Raw genomic sequence first — 23,595 nt, forward strand, 5'->3', positions numbered from 1 at the left:
CAAAAAACACTGAACAATCAAGAATGTCAGTTTCAATATGTATCTAGTAGATAAAAAAGCTACAAATTGGGCACATCCAATGAGTCCAATGCTCATTTGGCAGTAGCATAGGTAGCCTACCAGTAAGCTCAGGTTGAAGAATATGAAAAGGGCTCCATCCCATAGTTTGAGTATTATAAGAAATGAAGATAATTATGTAATGCCATTAGTAAAATCACTAAACTTAGCGACACTTCAGTACAGACTAATAAAAAGTAAAGTAGCTAAAATATATCAAACCCTAAACCATAATTTACAAAAAGAGAAACAAAACCTTATGAAATACTGAGAAAGAGTATTCCATATGCTAGAACAAATTCATACAAGTAGGCCTACTCCTTTTTTCCTAGTGCTATTAGAGAATGGAATGGGTTGCCTGAATCAGCAAGGAAAACCATTAACTTACCAGAGTTTAAGTCATTGATTAACATGTATAACTAGATTGACACATGAAATGTGTAGGGCATAATTTTGGACCAGCTTTATAAGCATCTCGATATACCCAAAACATATGCACGAGTCCTCTTCGTAGATTTCTCCTCGGCTTTCAATACCATACAGCCACATCTAATGGTAAACAAACTGGGTAACTTAAATGTAAGCCCTTACTTGCAAGAATGGGTTCTAAACTTTTTAACCCAACGGCCCCAGTATGTTAAAGTCAACAACACCAAATCGTCAACTCGAGTACTATGTACGGGTGCTCCACACGGTTGTGTACTTTCTCCTGTACTATACACTCTTTACACTAATGACATAAGAAGCATCTATGACTCAGTTAAACTCATTAAGATCGCTGATGATACTGCCATAGTCGGTCTTATTTCAGGAGACGAAACTCAGTATCGAAGCTCGATAGAAGAGTTTACAAACTGGTGCACCGACAACTTTCTAGAACTGAATGTAACAAAAACTAAAGAACTTATAATAGATTTTAGAAAGAAAAAACAAACTATACGTGAACTGCAAATAAACACTACATCTATAGAACAAGTAAAGGCATATAAATATCTAGGCGTTATCATCAACAACAAGCCTTCATGGGAAGACCACCTTGGAACTCTGACAAAGAAAACAGCCCAGCGACTCTTTTTTCTATACAAACTCAACAGTTTTAAATTAAACAAGAAGATCCTTGAGACATTTTACGGCGCGACTGTACAAAATCTGCTAACATACGGAATAAGTTGTTGGCAAGGCAACGCCTCATCTAAACTGTTGCAACGTCTAGAAAACATCATTAAAAAAGCATCAAAAATTACACTCACAACATTACCACATTTAAAGGAACTTTTTGAACAAACGTGTCTAAGAAAAATCGAAAAAATCTTGGAAGACAACGGCCACCCGCTCCATCAGAACTACGCCAGGTCGTCGCGAAGTGGGCGACTGCTGTCAATCAAAACAAGAACGGAGCGGTACAAAAACTCGTTCGTACCTCACTCGGTCAGACTCTATCACCGCCACTCATTGATCAGGGAACATGAAATGCACCAAGATACCTGTGTGTAGTCGCTGAATGAACTCTTTATGTTGTCTGTTGTATTTATGTGTATTTTTCTGTTGTGTTGTCTTTATATGAGAAACGAGTCCTTGTAATCACAACAAATTTCCGTAAGGATCAATAAAGCAGTCTTAGTCTTATCTTCTTTTTTGAATTAACGTCTGTAATATATAAGGTAAGATAGCTGAAACCTCATGCAGGACAGCAGGGGGATGGTGGCGGGCAGGGTTAGAACCCAGGACTATTATGGCAAATATCCATAGCACATTTCACACGAAAATACATTCCATCAATTCAGAATTCAGTAATGACTTCTAATAACAGTATTACATGACATTGTTAATTAATTATTTTGTTTGGTATCTTGAACAAGGGAAAAAAATCATTTTGAACAGATGTGGTGGTATAAGTTGAATTAGCCACCAGAAGACTTTTGAACTCTTAGCGAACATTTTGTTTATATATTTCAAACACAATCATGTAAACATTCACAAGAATACCACTTTCTTCTCATCCCCTTTCCCTATTGAGAAAGCTAAAAGTTAAACAAAAACAATTGGTAAAAATATTTTGAATCCCACAGATTTATTATGTTGAAGTTGGTATTAGCCAGATGTAAATATAATCACATGACTGATTGATACAATTACACTTAATATAAGCTTAGTTTTTTTTAAACTATTTTTTTTTATTTTTAAATTCTATATATAGGCTAATTATTGTATAATTATTTCTTCTGATTTTCTTCAACTTATTATAAACCAATTCTTTTTAAAATATAATATTTATGTTAATTATAAGCTGCTACAATGATTTGTTATCATTAATTTTAGGATGCTTCTGATGACTATGTTGTCACGAGCCAATCTGGCAAGTTAGTGGTATATCATTTCTGACATTTTTTTTATTCCTTACCAAGAAAGCCAAGAAAAAAAGTCCAGGGGAAATATTCAATAGCAATGATTTTAGAATTTAAATTTTCGTTCTTTCTAAAATCTTAAAAAAAAAAATTTTGCATGGAGTATATACATAAAAACATTTTTACAGCATTTTCAAAGTGGATTTATTGTATTAATCCTACAGTATTTTAAGATTATATTCTTATCTTATAAATTACTTATGTTAGTTAAAAGGAGCAGTGATTATGTCCTTTGTGTTAATCTTTTCATGCATGTTAATCAGTGACTTAATCTCTGCCAAGTCAGTTTTCCTGGCTGTTTATGTTCAAAATAGCCTTAGGAAAGAAAGAGTATTTTTAAAAATTTGTCCTAGAATAAGGAACAAGAAATGTGCCTTTATCTTTGTGTCTTTATGAGTATTTTATTAAGTTTTGACTTTTTATTTCTAGATTACAGTTTAGTGTTTTATGTATTATTGGTACTTGACTTTTGAGTCTTCTCTCATGAAGGCATTCTAAATGTAGTGATTAAAGGTAAGTAAAGGTGTTACTCGAGTCAAATGTGAATATTTATATGTTATGAATCTCACTGCTCTATTTTGCATCTGTTTCTTTCTGTTTTGTTGAGTTGAGGGGTCCCAAACTTAAGATGCATATTCTAATATTGGCCTAACCAAGGTTAAATAACATTTTAGTTTTTTGTTTTTTTTTTGTTCTTGTTTGATTTATAAATGTGTTTCTTAACCCCTAATGATTTGTTTAATTTTTTGTATATTCCTTAATATGTGGATTCCATAACTTTTCATTTATTATTTAAAACACCTAGATATTTTGAGTTTTTAGTCTGTGTGACTGGTTTACTAGGAATAAGATACGTAGCATTTATTTATTTAAGTTTATTCTTACAATAGATGGTCTATTTCTTCTTCAAATCAGGTCTGTTTAAATACATTATTCAAGTTTCCTTTTTGAACTGCATATTATTCCTATGCATCAGCTCCCTACAAGTGAAGAAAATTACTTCAACATAACAAAAACACACAATACATATACTATTGTATAATACTTACTTTTATGGAAGTACATACTGGATAAAATAGTTCTCCAGAGAATGGTTTGCCATCCTTGTCATAGACATCTTCCCAGTAGAGTGGTCTAAAGTCTTTTCCATACAAGGTTTTCCCACTTTTGTCTAACAATTGTTTTTTATCTTTGTCATAAGCTGGCTTGTCAAACAGGGGATTTCCATGCTTGTCAATGACTGGTTGTCCATCAACATAATAAAAAAGGTGCCCATCAATGTCATAAGCACCTCTCCCATCATAATTATAAAGTGGATTCTCATCTTTGTCAAATACTGGCTGACCATGTAAATGCTCCCCATTTTTATCAAAAAATGGAATTCCATCCTTATGTACAATTAGCTCGCCTGTTTTATCTCGAAGCTGTAGACCATTTTTGTCACAGACTGGTTGCTTATTAACTGGTCGCAAATACATGGGCTTGTTACTGCAGTCCAATAGCCTTTCACTCAATTTGCCAACCCCAACCACACCATACACTGGTTTACCATACAAAGGGCTTAAGTTCTTGTCAAAAATAAGGTTACCATTGTTGTCATATAAAGGTTTTCCCACTACTCTGTGGCCATCCTTAAAAAACAAAGGTTTTTTATTGCCATCTAATAGAGGTGTTCCATCTTTTTGAACTAGGAGCTTTCCAGTGGCATGTCTAGAGTCTGTTGGGTTACATGGTCTGCCATATTCATCATAAATTCTTTTTTTGTCCTCATTGAACATTGGTTGATCAAATAAAGCCGTGCCATGCTCATCAAACAATGGGATGCTATCTGGATCCATAATCTATTAAAAAGTAATTTCAAAGATATAAACATAACATATTTCAGATTATCAAAAAATTTTCTAAGAAACAAGTAAAAAATTTACATATAGATTTCTATGCTCCACACATTTATTTCCATTTAAAAAAGTAAAGAAACTATGATAACATGCCTTTATTTTATGGTCTTAATATTATCTTTAAAATTGCTATTAAAGGGCACATCTTTCATGCTTATCAAAAACTATTAGCCAACACCAAACCAAATAAAGCTTCTGGACCTGATGGTATTCCAGCTAGATTACTCAAAGAACTAAGTAATGAGCTAGCCCCAGTGTTCAAAATACTCTTTCAGGCTTCGCTTAACCAGGGCAGAGTACCAAAGGACTGTCACCCCCCTATTTAAAAAAGGAGAAAAATCTGACCCAGGAAACTACAGACCAGTATCACTTACCAGCATCACATGTAAAATCCTAGAACACATAATATGTAGCAACATCATAAACCACTTAGACAAACATAATGTCCTCACACCATACCAACATGGCTTTAGGAAATATAGATCATGTGAAACACAACTAATAGGACTAATTGATGATTTTTCAAAAGGTTTAGATAATAGTGAACAAATAAATGCTATCTTACTAGATTTTTCTATGGCTTTTGACAAAGTTCACCACCATAGTTTGCTTAAAAAATTAAAATATTTCGGCATTAATGGTCCACTGCATCAGTGGATTAAAGACTTTCTGATAGGGAGAGAACAAACTGTAATAATAAATGGCTCTAAATCAACACCGATAACAGTAAACTCAGGTGTACCTCAAGGAACAGTCTTGGGTCCACTACTATTTTTAATTTACATAAATGATTTACCAAATTGCATTACTTCAGGAACAAAAGTCAGATTATTCGCAGACGATTGCATAATATATAGAACAATAAAAACAACACAAGACACAGATATTTTACAAAGAGAATTAGATGAATTACAGAAATGGGAATCAAATTGGAGCATGTCTTTCCACCCAGAAAAATGTCAGTTGTTAAGAGTAACAAAAAAACTAAAACAAATTAATTCCACTTATCTTATTCATGGCAAACCAGTAACACAGACTAAAAACGCAAAATACCTAGGTGTTATAATAAATGAAAAACTGTCATGGAATCCACATATTGATGAAACTACAAAAAAATCAAACAAAGCATTAGGATTTATTAAAAGAAATTTCTATAAATCAAATAAGAACATAAAACTAAAATGTTATTTAACCTTGGTTAGGCCAATAATAGAATATGCATCCTCTGTTTGGGACCCCTCAACTCAAGAAAACATTAAGAAACTAGAACAGACACAAAATAGAGCAGTGCGATTCATAACAAACCAATATTCACATTTGACTAGAGTAACACCTTTAGTAAAATCACTAAATTTAGAAAGCCTTCAGGACAGAAGGCTCAAAAGTAAAGTAGCAATCATACATAAAACACTGAACCATAATCTTCAAATACAAAAACAAAATTTAATAAAATACTCTGAAAGACACAAAGATAAAGGCACATTCCTCGTCCCATATGCTAGGACAAATTTGTACAAATACTCCTTCTTCCCTAGTGCTATTAGAGCATGGAATGGGTTGCCTGAGCTAGCCAGGAAAACCAGTGACTTGGCAGAATTTAAGTCATTGGTTAATATGCATGACTAAATGCATGACGCGTAGGACGTAATCATCTTCTTTTTTGAAGTAACGTCTGTATTATATAAGATAAGATAAGATAACATGCTTATAGCACTATGCTTATAGCACTATGTTTATAGAACTATAGTTAAATCTTTTTTGTGCACCAGTTGGGAGAGGAGATATCTAACATAAAGTCTGAATTTCACCTCAAGCCCCCTCCCCCCCCCCACGTGACCAACTTTATTATCCGATGAATAATTAAATTTGTTAACTGAACTACATAGTTGATTTCGTCACCAGACAACCCAGCAAATAAAAGTACAAAAGAAAAAAAAAGGGTAAATGCAAATAATATTCAGAAAGTATTATATCTTATATATTATATTATCTTATTATATCTTATATATTATATTATCTTATTATATCTTATATAGAAAGAAAATTAACTGAGAAGAGGATATAGCTGTTAAAAAAAATTGACTCTAACCAAAATAGCAATAATGTATCAACAGCTCACCTCTAAACAAGTATCAGTGGGACACAAGTTTCCATCTACATCATACAGTTCTCCATAGTATGGTTTTCCATACTTATCATAGACATCCTCCCAGTATAGGGGCTTAACATCTTTGCCATACAAAGTGTGACCATTCTTGTCTGATAATATTTTGTTGTTCTTGTCAAATGCTGCTTTATGATACAAAGGTTTTCCAGATTTAAGGACTGGCTCTCCATCAAAATAGTAAAACTGTTGGCCCTCATTGTCACTAACACACTTGCAGTCATTATTGTATATTGGAATTCTATCTTTGTCAAATACTGGCTGGCCATGTAAATGATCTCCATGTTTATCAAAAAATGGTATTCCATTCTTGTGTTGGAGGGGTTTGCCTAATATATCATACAGCTGTTGACCATTTCTCTTACTCACTGGCTGTCCTTTTGTTGGTCTCAAATATAAAATATTGTCATCTTTATCAATAGAAGGATGTTCTTGTGGAACACCATACACTGGTTTGCCATACAATGGATTTCTGCTTTTGTCAACTATAGCTTTGCCAGAACTGTTATATAATGGTTTGCCCATCACTCTGTGACCATCTTTGTAATACAACCTCCTGCCTTTTTTATCAAGTAAAGGACTTTCATCTCTAGTAAACAAAGGTTTTCCTAATCCCAGAAAACCATCAATAGAATCAAATGGTCTGCCTCTCTCATCATAAATTCTTTTTCCATTCTCTTTATAGACTGGTTTGTAAAATAAGGCTTGGCCTTTCTCATCATAAAGTGGAATACTGTCTGGATCACAGGGCAGCTATGTAAAAGTGGAAATAGAAATATATTAATGCATGTGGAACATATTTTAAAAATATTCTTAATTATTACTCTCAACTAACACATTTCTAATAGGTAATCATTTTTAAATGTATTTATTAGAAGAAAAAAAAAGAGAACAGCCAGAATTCCAACTCGTTGGCTAAAGCCTTCATAGGCATCTTAACCAACACAGTAACCCCTCTGCTAGTGATGAGCATATGAACATGGAAGATTGTATCTGATGTTTCTATTTCAAGTTTGTGTACACTAAGCCTCAGACCTATAAAGGGGATTAATTCAGCTTATACCACCACTTCAGTCAAGTACAATTTCTTTCCCTTGTTCAAGAAACCAATCTAAATAATTAAATAATTGTTTGTTCTTTGTTTTGTTTTTTCGTGTGTGGTTATGTAAAAGAATAAATTCTGTGAAATTTCAGCTTGATCCGAGATTGGGTGTCGGAGAAATAACATGTACAAACTTTTTACCTGACAGACAGAGTGAGTTGATATAAGCTTTGTTCTTGGAATAAAATAAAGGACTAAAATCTAAATGATGCATGTAATATAAACATCATTAAAACAATGTAAACCCTATCTCTAACCAAAATAGCATTAATGTATCAACAGCTCACCTCTAAACAAGTATCAGTGGGACACAAGTTTCCATCTACATCATACAGTTCTCCATAGTATGGTTTTCCATACTTATCATAGACATCCTCCCAGTATAGGGGCTTAACATCTTTGCCATACAAAGTGTGACCATTCTTGTCTGATAATATTTTGTTGTTCTTGTCAAATGCTGCTTTATGATACAAAGGTTTTCCAGATTTAAGGACTGGCTCTCCATCAAAATAGTAAAACTGTTGGCCCTCATTGTCACTAACACACTTGCAGTCATTATTGTATATTGGAATTCTATCTTTGTCAAATACTGGCTGGCCATGTAAATGATCTCCATGTTTATCAAAAAATGGTATTCCATTCTTGTGTTGGAGGGGTTTGCCTAATATATCATACAGCTGTTGACCATTTCTCTTACTCACTGGCTGTCCTTTTGTTGGTCTCAAATATAAAATATTGTCATCTTTATCAATAGAAGGATGTTCTTGTGGAACACCATACACTGGTTTGCCATACAATGGATTTCTGCTTTTGTCAACTATAGCTTTGCCAGAACTGTTATATAATGGTTTGCCCATCACTCTGTGACCATCTTTGTAATACAACCTCCTGCCTTTTTTATCAAGTAAAGGACTTTCATCTCTAGTAAACAAAGGTTTTCCTAATCCCAGAAAACCATCAATAGAATCAAATGGTCTGCCTCTCTCATCATAAATTCTTTTTCCATTCTCTTTATAGACTGGTTTGTAAAATAAGGCTTGGCCTTTCTCATCATAAAGTGGAATACTGTCTGGATCACAGGGCAGCTATGTAAAAGTGGAAATAGAAATATATTAATGCATGTGGAACATATTTTAAAAATATTCTTAATTATTACTCTCAACTAACACATTTCTAATAGGTAATCATTTTTAAATGTATTTATTAGAAGAAAAAAAAAGAGAACAGCCAGAATTCCAACTCGTTGGCTAAAGCCTTCATAGGCATCTTAACCAACACAGTAACCCCTCTGCTAGTGATGAGCATATGAACATGGAAGATTGTATCTGATGTTTCTATTTCAAGTTTGTGTACACTAAGCCTCAGACCTATAAAGGGGATTAATTCAGCTTATACCACCACTTCAGTCAAGTACAATTTCTTTCCCTTGTTCAAGAAACCAATCTAAATAATTAAATAATTGTTTGTTCTTTGTTTTGTTTTTTCGTGTGTGGTTATGTAAAAGAATAAATTCTGTGAAATTTCAGCTTGATCCGAGATTGGGTGTCGGAGAAATAACATGTACAAACTTTTTACCTGACAGACAGAGTGAGTTGATATAAGCTTTGTTCTTGGAATAAAATAAAGGACTAAAATCTAAATGATGCATGTAATATAAACATCATTAAAACAATGTAAACCCTATCTCTAACCAAAATAGCATTAATGTATCAACAGCTCACCTCTAAACAAGTATCAGTGGGACACAAGTTTCCATCTACATCATACAGTTCTCCATAGTATGGTTTTCCATACTTATCATAGACATCCTCCCAGTATAGGGGCTTAACATCTTTGCCATACAAAGTGTGACCATTCTTGTCTGATAATATTTTGTTGTTCTTGTCAAATGCTGCTTTATGATACAAAGGTTTTCCAGATTTAAGGACTGGCTCTCCATCAAAATAGTAAAACTGTTGGCCCTCATTGTCACTAACACACTTGCAGTCATTATTGTATATTGGAATTCTATCTTTGTCAAATACTGGCTGGCCATGTAAATGATCTCCATGTTTATCAAAAAATGGTATTCCATTCTTGTGTTGGAGGGGTTTGCCTAATATATCATACAGCTGTTGACCATTTCTCTTACTCACTGGCTGTCCTTTTGTTGGTCTCAAATATAAAATATTGTCATCTTTATCAATAGAAGGATGTTCTTGTGGAACACCATACACTGGTTTGCCATACAATGGATTTCTGCTTTTGTCAACTATAGCTTTGCCAGAACTGTTATATAATGGTTTGCCCATCACTCTGTGACCATCTTTGTAATACAACCTTCTGCCTTTTTTATCAAGTAAAGGACTTTCATCTCTAGTAAACAAAGGTTTTCCTAATCCCAGAAAACCATCATTAGAATCAAATGGTCTGCCTCTCTCATCATAAATTCTTTTTCCATTCTCTTTATAGACTGGTTTGTAAAATAAGGCTTGGCCTTTCTCATCATAAAGTGGAATACTGTCTGGATCACAGGGCAGCTATGTAAAAGTGGAAATAGAAATATATTAATGCATGTGGAACATATTTTAAAAATATTCTTAATTATTACTCTCAACTAACACATTTCTAATAGGTAATCATTTTTAAATGTATTTATTAGAAGAAAAAAAAAAGAGAACAGCCAGAATTCCAACTCGTTGGCTAAAGCCTTCATAGGCATCTTAACCAACACAGTAACCCCTCTGCTAGTGATGAGCATATGAACATGGAAGATTGTATCTGATGTTTCTATTTCAAGTTTGTGTACACTAAGCCTCAGACCTATAAAGGGGATTAATTCAGCTTATACCACCACTTCAGTCAAGTACAATTTCTTTCCCTTGTTCAAGAAACCAATCTAAATAATTAAATAATTGTTTGTTCTTTGTTTTGTTTTTTCGTGTGTGGTTATGCAAAAGAATAAATTCTGTGAAATTTCAGCTTGATCCGAGATTGGGTGTCGGAGAAATAACATGTACAAACTTTTTACCTGACAGACAGAGTGAGTTGATATAAGCTTTGTTCTTGGAATAAAATAAAGGACTAAAATCTAAATGATGCATGTAATATAAACATCATTAAAACAATGTAAACCCTATCTCTAACCAAAATAGCATTAATGTATCAACAGCTCACCTCTAAACAAGTATCAGTGGGACACAAGTTTCCATCTACATCATACAGTTCTCCATAGTATGGTTTTCCATACTTATCATAGACATCCTCCCAGTATAGGGGCTTAACATCTTTGCCATACAAAGTGTGACCATTCTTGTCTGATAATATTTTGTTGTTCTTGTCAAATGCTGCTTTATGATACAAAGGTTTTCCAGATTTAAGGACTGGCTCTCCATCAAAATAGTAAAACTGTTGGCCCTCATTGTCACTAACACACTTGCAGTCATTATTGTATATTGGAATTCTATCTTTGTCAAATACTGGCTGGCCATGTAAATGATCTCCATGTTTATCAAAAAATGGTATTCCATTCTTGTGTTGGAGGGGTTTGCCTAATATATCATACAGCTGTTGACCATTTCTCTTACTCACTGGCTGTCCTTTTGTTGGTCTCAAATATAAAATATTGTCATCTTTATTAATAGAAGGATGTTCTTGTGGAACACCATACACTGGTTTGCCATACAATGGATTTCTGCTTTTGTCAACTATAGCTTTGCCAGAACTGTTATATAATGGTTTGCCCATCACTCTGTGACCATCTTTGTAATACAACCTCCTGCCTTTTTTATCAAGTAAAGGACTTTCATCTCTAGTAAACAAAGGTTTTCCTAATCCCAGAAAACCATCAATAGAATCAAATGGTCTGCCTCTCTCATCATAAATTCTTTTTCCATTCTCTTTATAGACTGGTTTGTAAAATAAGGCTTGGCCTTTCTCATCATAAAGTGGAATACTGTCTGGATCACAGGGCAGCTATGTAAAAGTGGAAATAGAAATATATATTAATGCATGTGGAACATATTTTAAAAATATTCTTAATTATTACTCTCAACTAACACATTTCTAATAGGTAATCATTTTTAAATGTATTTATTAGAAGAAAAAAAAAGAGAACAGCCAGAATTCCAACTCGTTGGCTAAAGCCTTCATAGGCATCTTAACCAACACAGTAACCCCTCTGCTAGTGATGAGCATATGAACATGGAAGATTGTATCTGATGTTTCTATTTCAAGTTTGTGTACACTAAGCCTCAGACCTATAAAGGGGATTAATTCAGCTTATACCACCACTTCAGTCAAGTACAATTTCTTTCCCTTGTTCAAGAAACCAATCTAAATAATTAAATAATTGTTTGTTCTTTGTTTTGTTTTTTCGTGTGTGGTTATGTAAAAGAATAAATTCTGTGAAATTTCAGCTTGATCCGAGATTGGGTGTCGGAGAAATAACATGTACAAACTTTTTACCCGACAGACAGAGTGAGTTGATATAAGCTTTGTTCTTGGAATAAAATAAAGGACTAAAATCTAAATGATGCATGTAATATTAAACATCATTAAAACAATGTAAACCCTATCTCTAACCAAAATAGCATTAATGTATCAACAGCTCACCTCTAAACAAGTATCAGTGGGACACAAGTTTCCATCTACATCATACAGTTCTCCATAGTATGGTTTTCCATACTTATCATAGACATCCTCCCAGTATAGGGGCTTAACATCTTTGCCATACAAAGTGTGACCATTCTTGTCTGATAATATTTTGTTGTTCTTGTCAAATGCTGCTTTATGATACAAAGGTTTTCCAGATTTAAGGACTGGCTCTCCATCAAAATAGTAAAACTGTTGGCCCTCATTGTCACTAACACACTTGCAGTCATTATTGTATATTGGAATTCTATCTTTGTCAAATACTGGCTGGCCATGTAAATGATCTCCATGTTTATCAAAAAATGGTATTCCATTCTTGTGTTGGAGGGGTTTGCCTAATATATCATACAGCTGTTGACCATTTCTCTTACTCACTGGCTGTCCTTTTGTTGGTCTCAAATATAAAATATTGTCATCTTTATTAATAGAAGGATGTTCTTGTGGAACACCATACACTGGTTTGCCATACAATGGATTTCTGCTTTTGTCAACTATAGCTTTGCCAGAACTGTTATATAATGGTTTGCCCATCACTCTGTGACCATCTTTGTAATACAACCTCCTGCCTTTTTTATCAAGTAAAGGACTTTCATCTCTAGTAAACAAAGGTTTTCCTAATCCCAGAAAACCATCAATAGAATCAAATGGTCTGCCTCTCTCATCATAAATTCTTTTTCCATTCTCTTTATAGACTGGTTTGTAAAATAAGGCTTGGCCTTTCTCATCATAAAGTGGAATACTGTCTGGATCACAGGGCAGCTATGTAAAAGTGGAAATAGAAATATATTAATGCATGTGGAACATATTTTAAAAATATTCTTAATTATTACTCTCAACTAACACATTTCTAATAGGTAATCATTTTTAAATGTATTTATTAGAAGAAAAAAAAAGAGAACAGCCAGAATTCCAACTCGTTGGCTAAAGCCTTCATAGGCATCTTAACCAACACAGTAACCCCTCTGCTAGTGATGAGCATATGAACATGGAAGATTGTATCTGATGTTTCTATTTCAAGTTTGTGTACACTAAGCCTCAGACCTATAAAGGGGATTAATTCAGCTTATACCACCACTTCAGTCAAGTACAATTTCTTTCCCTTGTTCAAGAAACCAATCTAAATAATTAAATAATTGTTTGTTCTTTGTTTTGTTTTTTCGTGTGTGGTTATGTAAAAGAATAAATTCTGTGAAATTTCAGCTTGATCCGAGATTGGGTGTCGGAGAAATAACATGTACAAACTTTTTACCCGACAGACAGAGTGAGTTGATATAAGCTTTGTTCTTGGAATAAAATAAAGGACTAAAATCTAAATGATGCATGTAATATAAACATCATTAAAACAATGTAAACCCTATCTCTAACCAAAATAGCATTAATGTATCAACAGCTCACCTCTAAACAAGTATCAGTGGGACACAAGTTTCCATCTACATCATACAGTTCTCCATAGTATGGTTTTCCATACTTATCATAGACATCCTCCCAGTATAGGGGCTTAACATCTTTGCCATACAAAGTGTGACCATTCTTGTCTGATAATATTTTGTTGTTCTTGTCAAATGCTGCTTTATGATACAAAGGTTTTCCAGATTTAAGGACTGGCTCTCCATCAAAATAGTAAAACTGTTGGCCCTCATTGTCACTAACACACTTGCAGTCATTATTGTATATTGGAATTCTATCTTTGTCAAATACTGGCTGGCCATGTAAATGATCTCCATGTTTATCAAAAAATGGTATTCCATTCTTGTGTTGGAGGGGTTTGCCTAATATATCATACAGCTGTTGACCATTTCTCTTACTCACTGGCTGTCCTTTTGTTGGTCTCAAATATAAAATATTGTCATCTTTATCAATAGAAGGATGTTCTTGTGGAACACCATACACTGGTTTGCCATACAATGGATTTCTGCTTTTGTCAACTATAGCTTTGCCAGAACTGTTATATAATGGTTTGCCCATCACTCTGTGACCATCTTTGTAATACAACCTTCTGCCTTTTTTATCAAGTAAAGGACTTTCATCTCTAGTAAACAAAGGTTTTCCTAATCCCAGAAAACCATCATTAGAATCAAATGGTCTGCCTCTCTCATCATAAATTCTTTTTCCATTCTCTTTATAGACTGGTTTGTAAAATAAGGCTTGGCCTTTCTCATCATAAAGTGGAATACTGTCTGGATCACAGGGCAGCTATGTAAAAGTGGAAATAGAAATATATTAATGCATGTGGAACATATTTTAAAAATATTCTTAATTATTACTCTCAACTAACACATTTCTAATAGGTAATCATTTTTAAATGTATTTATTAGAAGAAAAAAAAAGAGAACAGCCAGAATTCCAACTCGTTGGCTAAAGCCTTTATAGGCATCTTAACCAACACAGTAACCCCTCTGCTATTGATGAGCATATGAACATGGAAGATTGTATCTGATGTTTCTATTTCAAGTTTGTGTACACTAAGCCTCAGACCTATAAAGGGGATTAATTCAGCTTATACCACCACTTCAGTCAAGTACAATTTCTTTCCCTTGTTCAAGAAACCAATCTAAATAATTAAATAATTGTTTGTTCTTTGTTTTGTTTTTTCGTGTGTGGTTATGTAAAAGAATAAATTCTGTGAAATTTCAGCTTGATCCGAGATTGGGTGTCGGAGAAATAACATGTACAAACTTTTTACCCGACAGACAGAGTGAGTTGATATAAGCTTTGTTCTTGGAATAAAATAAAGGACTAAAATCTAAATGATGCATGTAATATAAACATCATTAAAACAATGTAAACCCTATCTCTAACCAAAATAGCATTAATGTATCAACAGCTCACCTCTAAACAAGTATCAGTGGGACACAAGTTTCCATCTACATCATACAGTTCTCCATAGTATGGTTTTCCATACTTATCATAGACATCCTCCCAGTATAGGGGCTTAACATCTTTGCCATACAAAGTGTGACCATTCTTGTCTGATAATATTTTGTTGTTCTTGTCAAATGCTGCTTTATGATACAAAGGTTTTCCAGATTTAAGGACTGGCTCTCCATCAAAATAGTAAAACTGTTGGCCCTCATTGTCACTAACACACTTGCAGTCATTATTGTATATTGGAATTCTATCTTTGTCAAATACTGGCTGGCCATGTAAATGATCTCCATGTTTATCAAAAAATGGTATTCCATTCTTGTGTTGGAGGGGTTTGCCTAATATATCATACAGCTGTTGACCATTTCTCTTACTCACTGGCTGTCCTTTTGTTGGTCTCAAATATAAAATATTGTCATCTTTATCAATAGAAGGATGTTCTTGTGGAACACCATACACTGGTTTGCCATACAATGGATTTCTGCTTTTGTCAACTATAGCTTTGCCAGAACTGTTATATAATGGTTTGCCCATCACTCTGTGACCATCTTTGTAATACAACCTTCTGCCTTTTTTATCAAGTAAAGGACTTTCATCTCTAGTAAACAAAGGTTTTCCTAATCCCAGAAAACCATCATTAGAATCAAATGGTCTGCCTCTCTCATCATAAATTCTTTTTCCATTCTCTTTATAGACTGGTTTGTAAAATAAGGCTTGGCCTTTCTCATCATAAAGTGGAATACTGTCTGGATCACAGGGCAGCTATGTAAAAGTGGAAATAGAAATATATTAATGCATGTGGAACATATTTTAAAAATATTCTTAATTATTACTCTCAACTAACACATTTCTAATAGGTAATCATTTTTAAATGTATTTATTAGAAGAAAAAAAAAGAGAACAGCCAGAATTCCAACTCGTTGGCTAAAGCCTTTATAGGCATCTTAACCAACACAGTAACCCCTCTGCTATTGATGAGCATATGAACATGGAAGATTGTATCTGATGTTTCTATTTCAAGTTTGTGTACACTAAGCCTCAGACCTATAAAGGGGATTAATTCAGCTTATACCACCACTTCAGTCAAGTACAATTTCTTTCCCTTGTTCAAGAAACCAATCTAAATAATTAAATAATTGTTTGTTCTTTGTTTTGTTTTTTCGTGTGTGGTTATGTAAAAGAATAAATTCTGTGAAATTTCAGCTTGATCCGAGATTGGGTGTCGGAGAAATAACATGTACAAACTTTTTACCCGACAGACAGAGTGAGTTGATATAAGCTTTGTTCTTGGAATAAAATAAAGGACTAAAATCTAAATGATGCATGTAATATAAACATCATTAAAACAATGTAAACCCTATCTCTAACCAAAATAGCATTAATGTATCAACAGCTCACCTCTAAACAAGTATCAGTGGGACACAAGTTTCCATCTACATCATACAGTTCTCCATAGTATGGTTTTCCATACTTATCATAGACATCCTCCCAGTATAGGGGCTTAACATCTTTGCCATACAAAGTGTGACCATTCTTGTCTGATAATATTTTGTTGTTCTTGTCAAATGCTGCTTTATGATACAAAGGTTTTCCAGATTTAAGGACTGGCTCTCCATCAAAATAGTAAAACTGTTGGCCCTCATTGTCACTAACACACTTGCAGTCATTATTGTATATTGGAATTCTATCTTTGTCAAATACTGGCTGGCCATGTAAATGATCTCCATGTTTATCAAAAAATGGTATTCCATTCTTGTGTTGGAGGGGTTTGCCTAATATATCATACAGCTGTTGACCATTTCTCTTACTCACTGGCTGTCCTTTTGTTGGTCTCAAATATAAAATATTGTCATCTTTATCAATAGAAGGATGTTCTTGTGGAACACCATACACTGGTTTGCCATACAATGGATTTCTGCTTTTGTCAACTATAGCTTTGCCAGAACTGTTATATAATGGTTTGCCCATCACTCTGTGACCATCTTTGTAATACAACCTCCTGCCTTTTTTATCAAGTAAAGGACTTTCATCTCTAGTAAACAAAGGTTTTCCTAATCCCAGAAAACCATCAATAGAATCAAATGGTCTGCCTCTCTCATCATAAATTCTTTTTCCATTCTCTTTATAGACTGGTTTGTAAAATAAGGCTTGGCCTTTCTCATCATAAAGTGGAATACTGTCTGGATCACAGGGCAGCTATGTAAAAGTGGAAATAGAAATATATTAATGCATGTGGAACATATTTTAAAAATATTCTTAATTATTACTCTCAACTAACACATTTCTAATAGGTAATCATTTTTAAATGTATTTATTAGAAGAAAAAAAAAGAGAACAGCCAGAATTCCAACTCGTTGGCTAAAGCCTTCATAGGCATCTTAACCAACACAGTAACCCCTCTGCTAGTGATGAGCATATGAACATGGAAGATTGTATCTGATGTTTCTATTTCAAGTTTGTGTACACTAAGCCTCAGACCTATAAAGGGGATTAATTCAGCTTATACCACCACTTCAGTCAAGTACAATTTCTTTCCCTTGTTCAAGAAACCAATCTAAATAATTAAATAATTGTTTGTTCTTTGTTTTGTTTTTTCGTGTGTGGTTATGTAAAAGAATAAATTCTGTGAAATTTCAGCTTGATCCGAGATTGGGTGTCGGAGAAATAACATGTACAAACTTTTTACCCGACAGACAGAGTGAGTTGATATAAGCTTTGTTCTTGGAATAAAATAAAGGACTAAAATCTAAATGATGCATGTAATATAAACATCATTAAAACAATGTAAACCCTATCTCTAACCAAAATAGCATTAATGTATCAACAGCTCACCTCTAAACAAGTATCAGTGGGACACAAGTTTCCATCTACATCATACAGTTCTCCATAGTATGGTTTTCCATACTTATCATAGACATCCTCCCAGTATAGGGGCTTAACATCTTTGCCATACAAAGTGTGACCATTCTTGTCTGATAATATTTTGTTGTTCTTGTCAAATGCTGCTTTATGATACAAAGGTTTTCCAGATTTAAGGACTGGCTCTCCATCAAAATAGTAAAACTGTTGGCCCTCATTGTCACTAACACACTTGCAGTCATTATTGTATATTGGAATTCTATCTTTGTCAAATACTGGCTGGCCATGTAAATGATCTCCATGTTTATCAAAAAATGGTATTCCATTCTTGTGTTGGAGGGGTTTGCCTAATATATCATACAGCTGTTGACCATTTCTCTTACTCACTGGCTGTCCTTTTGTTGGTCTCAAATATAAAATATTGTCATCTTTATCAATAGAAGGATGTTCTTGTGGAACACCATACACTGGTTTGCCATACAATGGATTTCTGCTTTTGTCAACTATAGCTTTGCCAGAACTGTTATATAATGGTTTGCCCATCACTCTGTGACCATCTTTGTAATACAACCTTCTGCCTTTTTTATCAAGTAAAGGACTTTCATCTCTAGTAAACAAAGGTTTTCCTAATCCCAGAAAACCATCATTAGAATCAAATGGTCTGCCTCTCTCATCATAAATTCTTTTTCCATTCTCTTTATAGACTGGTTTGTAAAATAAGGCTTGGCCTTTCTCATCATAAAGTGGAATACTGTCTGGATCACAGGGCAGCTATGTAAAAGTGGAAATAGAAATATATTAATGCATGTGGAACATATTTTAAAAATATTCTTAATTATTACTCTCAACTAACACATTTCTAATAGGTAATCATTTTTAAATGTATTTATTAGAAGAAAAAAAAAGAGAACAGCCAGAATTCCAACTCGTTGGCTAAAGCCTTCATAGGCATCTTAACCAACACAGTAACCCCTCTGCTATTGATGAGCATATGAACATGGAAGATTGTATCTGATGTTTCTATTTCAAGTTTGTGTACACTAAGCCTCAGACCTATAAAGGGGATTAATTCAGCTTATACCACCACTTCAGTCAAGTACAATTTCTTTCCCTTGTTCAAGAAACCAATCTAAATAATTAAATAATTGTTTGTTCTTTGTTTTGTTTTTTCGTGTGTGGTTATGTAAAAGAATAAATTCTGTGAAATTTCAGCTTGATCCGAGATTGGGTGTCGGAGAAATAACATGTACAAACTTTTTACCCGACAGACAGAGTGAGTTGATATAAGCTTTGTTCTTGGAATAAAATAAAGGACTAAAATCTAAATGATGCATGTAATATAAACATCATTAAAACAATGTAAACCCTATCTCTAACCAAAATAGCATTAATGTATCAACAGCTCACCTCTAAACAAGTATCAGTGGGACACAAGTTTCCATCTACATCATACAGTTCTCCATAGTATGGTTTTCCATACTTATCATAGACATCCTCCCAGTATAGGGGCTTAACATCTTTGCCATACAAAGTGTGACCATTCTTGTCTGATAATATTTTGTTGTTCTTGTCAAATGCTGCTTTATGATACAAAGGTTTTCCAGATTTAAGGACTGGCTCTCCATCAAAATAGTAAAACTGTTGGCCCTCATTGTCACTAACACACTTGCAGTCATTATTGTATATTGGAATTCTATCTTTGTCAAATACTGGCTGGCCATGTAAATGATCTCCATGTTTATCAAAAAATGGTATTCCATTCTTGTGTTGGAGGGGTTTGCCTAATATATCATACAGCTGTTGACCATTTCTCTTACTCACTGGCTGTCCTTTTGTTGGTCTCAAATATAAAATATTGTCATCTTTATCAATAGAAGGATGTTCTTGTGGAACACCATACACTGGTTTGCCATACAATGGATTTCTGCTTTTGTCAACTATAGCTTTGCCAGAACTGTTATATAATGGTTTGCCCATCACTCTGTGACCATCTTTGTAATACAACCTCCTGCCTTTTTTATCAAGTAAAGGACTTTCATCTCTAGTAAACAAAGGTTTTCCTAATCCCAGAAAACCATCAATAGAATCAAATGGTCTGCCTCTCTCATCATAAATTCTTTTTCCATTCTCTTTATAGACTGGTTTGTAAAATAAGGCTTGGCCTTTCTCATCATAAAGTGGAATACTGTCTGGATCACAGGGCAGCTATGTAAAAGTGGAAATAGAAATATATTAATGCATGTGGAACATATTTTAAAAATATTCTTAATTATTACTCTCAACTAACACATTTCTAATAGGTAATCATTTTTAAATGTATTTATTAGAAGAAAAAAAAAGAGAACAGCCAGAATTCCAACTCGTTGGCTAAAGCCTTCATAGGCATCTTAACCAACACAGTAACCCCTCTGCTAGTGATGAGCATATGAACATGGAAGATTGTATCTGATGTTTCTATTTCAAGTTTGTGTACACTAAGCCTCAGACCTATAAAGGGGATTAATTCAGCTTATACCACCACTTCAGTCAAGTACAATTTCTTTCCCTTGTTCAAGAAACCAATCTAAATAATTAAATAATTGTTTGTTCTTTGTTTTGTTTTTTCGTGTGTGGTTATGTAAAAGAATAAATTCTGTGAAATTTCAGCTTGATCCGAGATTGGGTGTCGGAGAAATAACATGTACAAACTTTTTACCCGACAGACAGAGTGAGTTGATATAAGCTTTGTTCTTGGAATAAAATAAAGGACTAAAATCTAAATGATGCATGTAATATAAACATCATTAAAACAATGTAAACCCTATCTCTAACCAAAATAGCATTAATGTATCAACAGCTCACCTCTAAACAAGTATCAGTGGGACACAAGTTTCCATCTACATCATACAGTTCTCCATAGTATGGTTTTCCATACTTATCATAGACATCCTCCCAGTATAGGGGCTTAACATCTTTGCCATACAAAGTGTGACCATTCTTGTCTGATAATATTTTGTTGTTCTTGTCAAATGCTGCTTTATGATACAAAGGTTTTCCAGATTTAAGGACTGGCTCTCCATCAAAATAGTAAAACTGTTGGCCCTCATTGTCACTAACACACTTGCAGTCATTATTGTATATTGGAATTCTATCTTTGTCAAATACTGGCTGGCCATGTAAATGATCTCCATGTTTATCAAAAAATGGTATTCCATTCTTGTGTTGGAGGGGTTTGCCTAATATATCATACAGCTGTTGACCATTTCTCTTACTCACTGGCTGTCCTTTTGTTGGTCTCAAATATAAAATATTGTCATCTTTATCAATAGAAGGATGTTCTTGTGGAACACCATACACTGGTTTGCCATACAATGGATTTCTGCTTTTGTCAACTATAGCTTTGCCAGAACTGTTATATAATGGTTTGCCCATCACTCTGTGACCATCTTTGTAATACAACCTTCTGCCTTTTTTATCAAGTAAAGGACTTTCATCTCTAGTAAACAAAGGTTTTCCTAATCCCAGAAAACCATCATTAGAATCAAATGGTCTGCCTCTCTCATCATAAATTCTTTTTCCATTCTCTTTATAGACTGGTTTGTAAAATAAGGCTTGGCCTTTCTCATCATAAAGTGGAATACTGTCTGGATCACAGGGCAGCTATGTAAAAGTGGAAATAGAAATATATTAATGCATGTGGAACATATTTTAAAAATATTCTTAATTATTACTCTCAACTAACACATTTCTAATAGGTAATCATTTTTAAATGTATTTATTAGAAGAAAAAAAAAGAGAACAGCCAGAATTCCAACTCGTTGGCTAAAGCCTTCATAGGCATCTTAACCAACACAGTAACCCCTCTGCTAGTGATGAGCATATGAACATGGAAGATTGTATCTGATGTTTCTATTTCAAGTTTGTGTACACTAAGCCTCAGACCTATAAAGGGGATTAATTCAGCTTATACCACCACTTCAGTCAAGTACAATTTCTTTCCCTTGTTCAAGAAACCAATCTAAATAATTAAATAATTGTTTGTTCTTTGTTTTGTTTTTTCGTGTGTGGTTATGTAAAAGAATAAATTCTGTGAAATTTCAGCTTGATCCGAGATTGGGTGTCGGAGAAATAACATGTACAAACTTTTTACCTGACAGACAGAGTGAGTTGATATAAGCTTTGTTCTTGGAATAAAATAAAGGACTAAAATCTAAATGATGCATGTAATATAAACATCATTAAAACAATGTAAACCCTATCTCTAACCAAAATAGCATTAATGTATCAACAGCTCACCTCTAAACAAGTATCAGTGGGACACAAGTTTCCATCTACATCATACAGTTCTCCATAGTATGGTTTTCCATACTTATCATAGACATCCTCCCAGTATAGGGGCTTAACATCTTTGCCATACAAAGTGTGACCATTCTTGTCTGATAATATTTTGTTGTTCTTGTCAAATGCTGCTTTATGATACAAAGGTTTTCCAGATTTAAGGACTGGCTCTCCATCAAAATAGTAAAACTGTTGGCCCTCATTGTCACTAACACACTTGCAGTCATTATTGTATATTGGAATTCTATCTTTGTCAAATACTGGCTGGCCATGTAAATGATCTCCATGTTTATCAAAAAATGGTATTCCATTCTTGTGTTGGAGGGGTTTGCCTAATATATCATACAGCTGTTGACCATTTCTCTTACTCACTGGCTGTCCTTTTGTTGGTCTCAAATATAAAATATTGTCATCTTTATCAATAGAAGGATGTTCTTGTGGAACACCATACACTGGTTTGCCATACAATGGATTTCTGCTTTTGTCAACTATAGCTTTGCCAGAACTGTTATATAATGGTTTGCCCATCACTCTGTGACCATCTTTGTAATACAACCTTCTGCCTTTTTTATCAAGTAAAGGACTTTCATCTCTAGTAAACAAAGGTTTTCCTAATCCCAGAAAACCATCATTAGAATCAAATGGTCTGCCTCTCTCATCATAAATTCTTTTTCCATTCTCTTTATAGACTGGTTTGTAAAATAAGGCTTGGCCTTTCTCATCATAAAGTGGAATACTGTCTGGATCACAGGGCAGCTATGTAAAAGTGGAAATAGAAATATATTAATGCATGTGGAACATATTTTAAAAATATTCTTAATTATTACTCTCAACTAACACATTTCTAATAGGTAATCATTTTTAAATGTATTTATTAGAAGAAAAAAAAAGAGAACAGCCAGAATTCCAACTCGTTGGCTAAAGCCTTCATAGGCATCTTAACCAACACAGTAACCCCTCTGCTAGTGATGAGCATATGAACATGGAAGATTGTATCTGATGTTTCTATTTCAAGTTTGTGTACACTAAGCCTCAGACCTATAAAGGGGATTAATTCAGCTTATACCACCACTTCAGTCAAGTACAATTTCTTTCCCTTGTTCAAGAAACCAATCTAAATAATTAAATAATTGTTTGTTCTTTGTTTTGTTTTTTCGTGTGTGGTTATGTAAAAGAATAAATTCTGTGAAATTTCAGCTTGATCCGAGATTGGGTGTCGGAGAAATAACATGTACAAACTTTTTACCTGACAGACAGAGTGAGTTGATATAAGCTTTGTTCTTGGAATAAAATAAA

The 23,595-nt window shown here is 33.9% G+C and overlaps 1 protein-coding gene across 5 annotated transcripts in view; it reads right to left on the minus strand.

Moving 5' to 3' along the window:
* LOC106050254 (uncharacterized) overlaps window positions 1–23,595 on the minus strand; it is a 75,972-nt gene that overhangs the window by 5,222 nt on the left and 47,155 nt on the right. Inside the window, exons 16-28 of one of the 5 annotated variants that reach the window (XM_056029699.1) lie at window positions 22,258–23,055; window positions 21,471–21,621; window positions 19,390–20,036; window positions 17,956–18,753; window positions 16,522–17,319; window positions 15,088–15,885; window positions 13,654–14,451; window positions 12,220–13,017; window positions 10,783–11,580; window positions 9,348–10,145; window positions 7,914–8,711; window positions 6,480–7,277; window positions 3,512–4,303 (exon numbers count right to left, since the gene is read on the minus strand). In XM_056029699.1, coding sequence (XP_055885674.1) covers window positions 3,512–4,303; window positions 6,480–7,277; window positions 7,914–8,711; window positions 9,348–10,145; window positions 10,783–11,580; window positions 12,220–13,017; window positions 13,654–14,451; window positions 15,088–15,885; window positions 16,522–17,319; window positions 17,956–18,753; window positions 19,390–20,036; window positions 21,471–21,621; window positions 22,258–23,055 — 9,570 coding nt within the window. Of the gene's footprint in view, window positions 1–3,511; window positions 4,304–6,479; window positions 7,278–7,913; window positions 8,712–9,347; window positions 10,146–10,782; window positions 11,581–12,219; window positions 13,018–13,653; window positions 14,452–15,087; window positions 15,886–16,521; window positions 17,320–17,955; window positions 18,754–19,389; window positions 20,188–20,823; window positions 21,622–22,257; window positions 23,056–23,595 lie in introns of all 5 variants that reach the window. The other 4 variants (XM_056029701.1, XM_056029698.1, XM_056029700.1 and 1 more) reach the window with 4 other exon arrangements.

This window comes from Biomphalaria glabrata, chromosome 5 (genome assembly GCF_947242115.1).
Source record: "Biomphalaria glabrata chromosome 5, xgBioGlab47.1, whole genome shotgun sequence".
In the NCBI taxonomy this organism is placed as follows: Eukaryota; Metazoa; Mollusca; class Gastropoda; family Planorbidae; genus Biomphalaria; species Biomphalaria glabrata.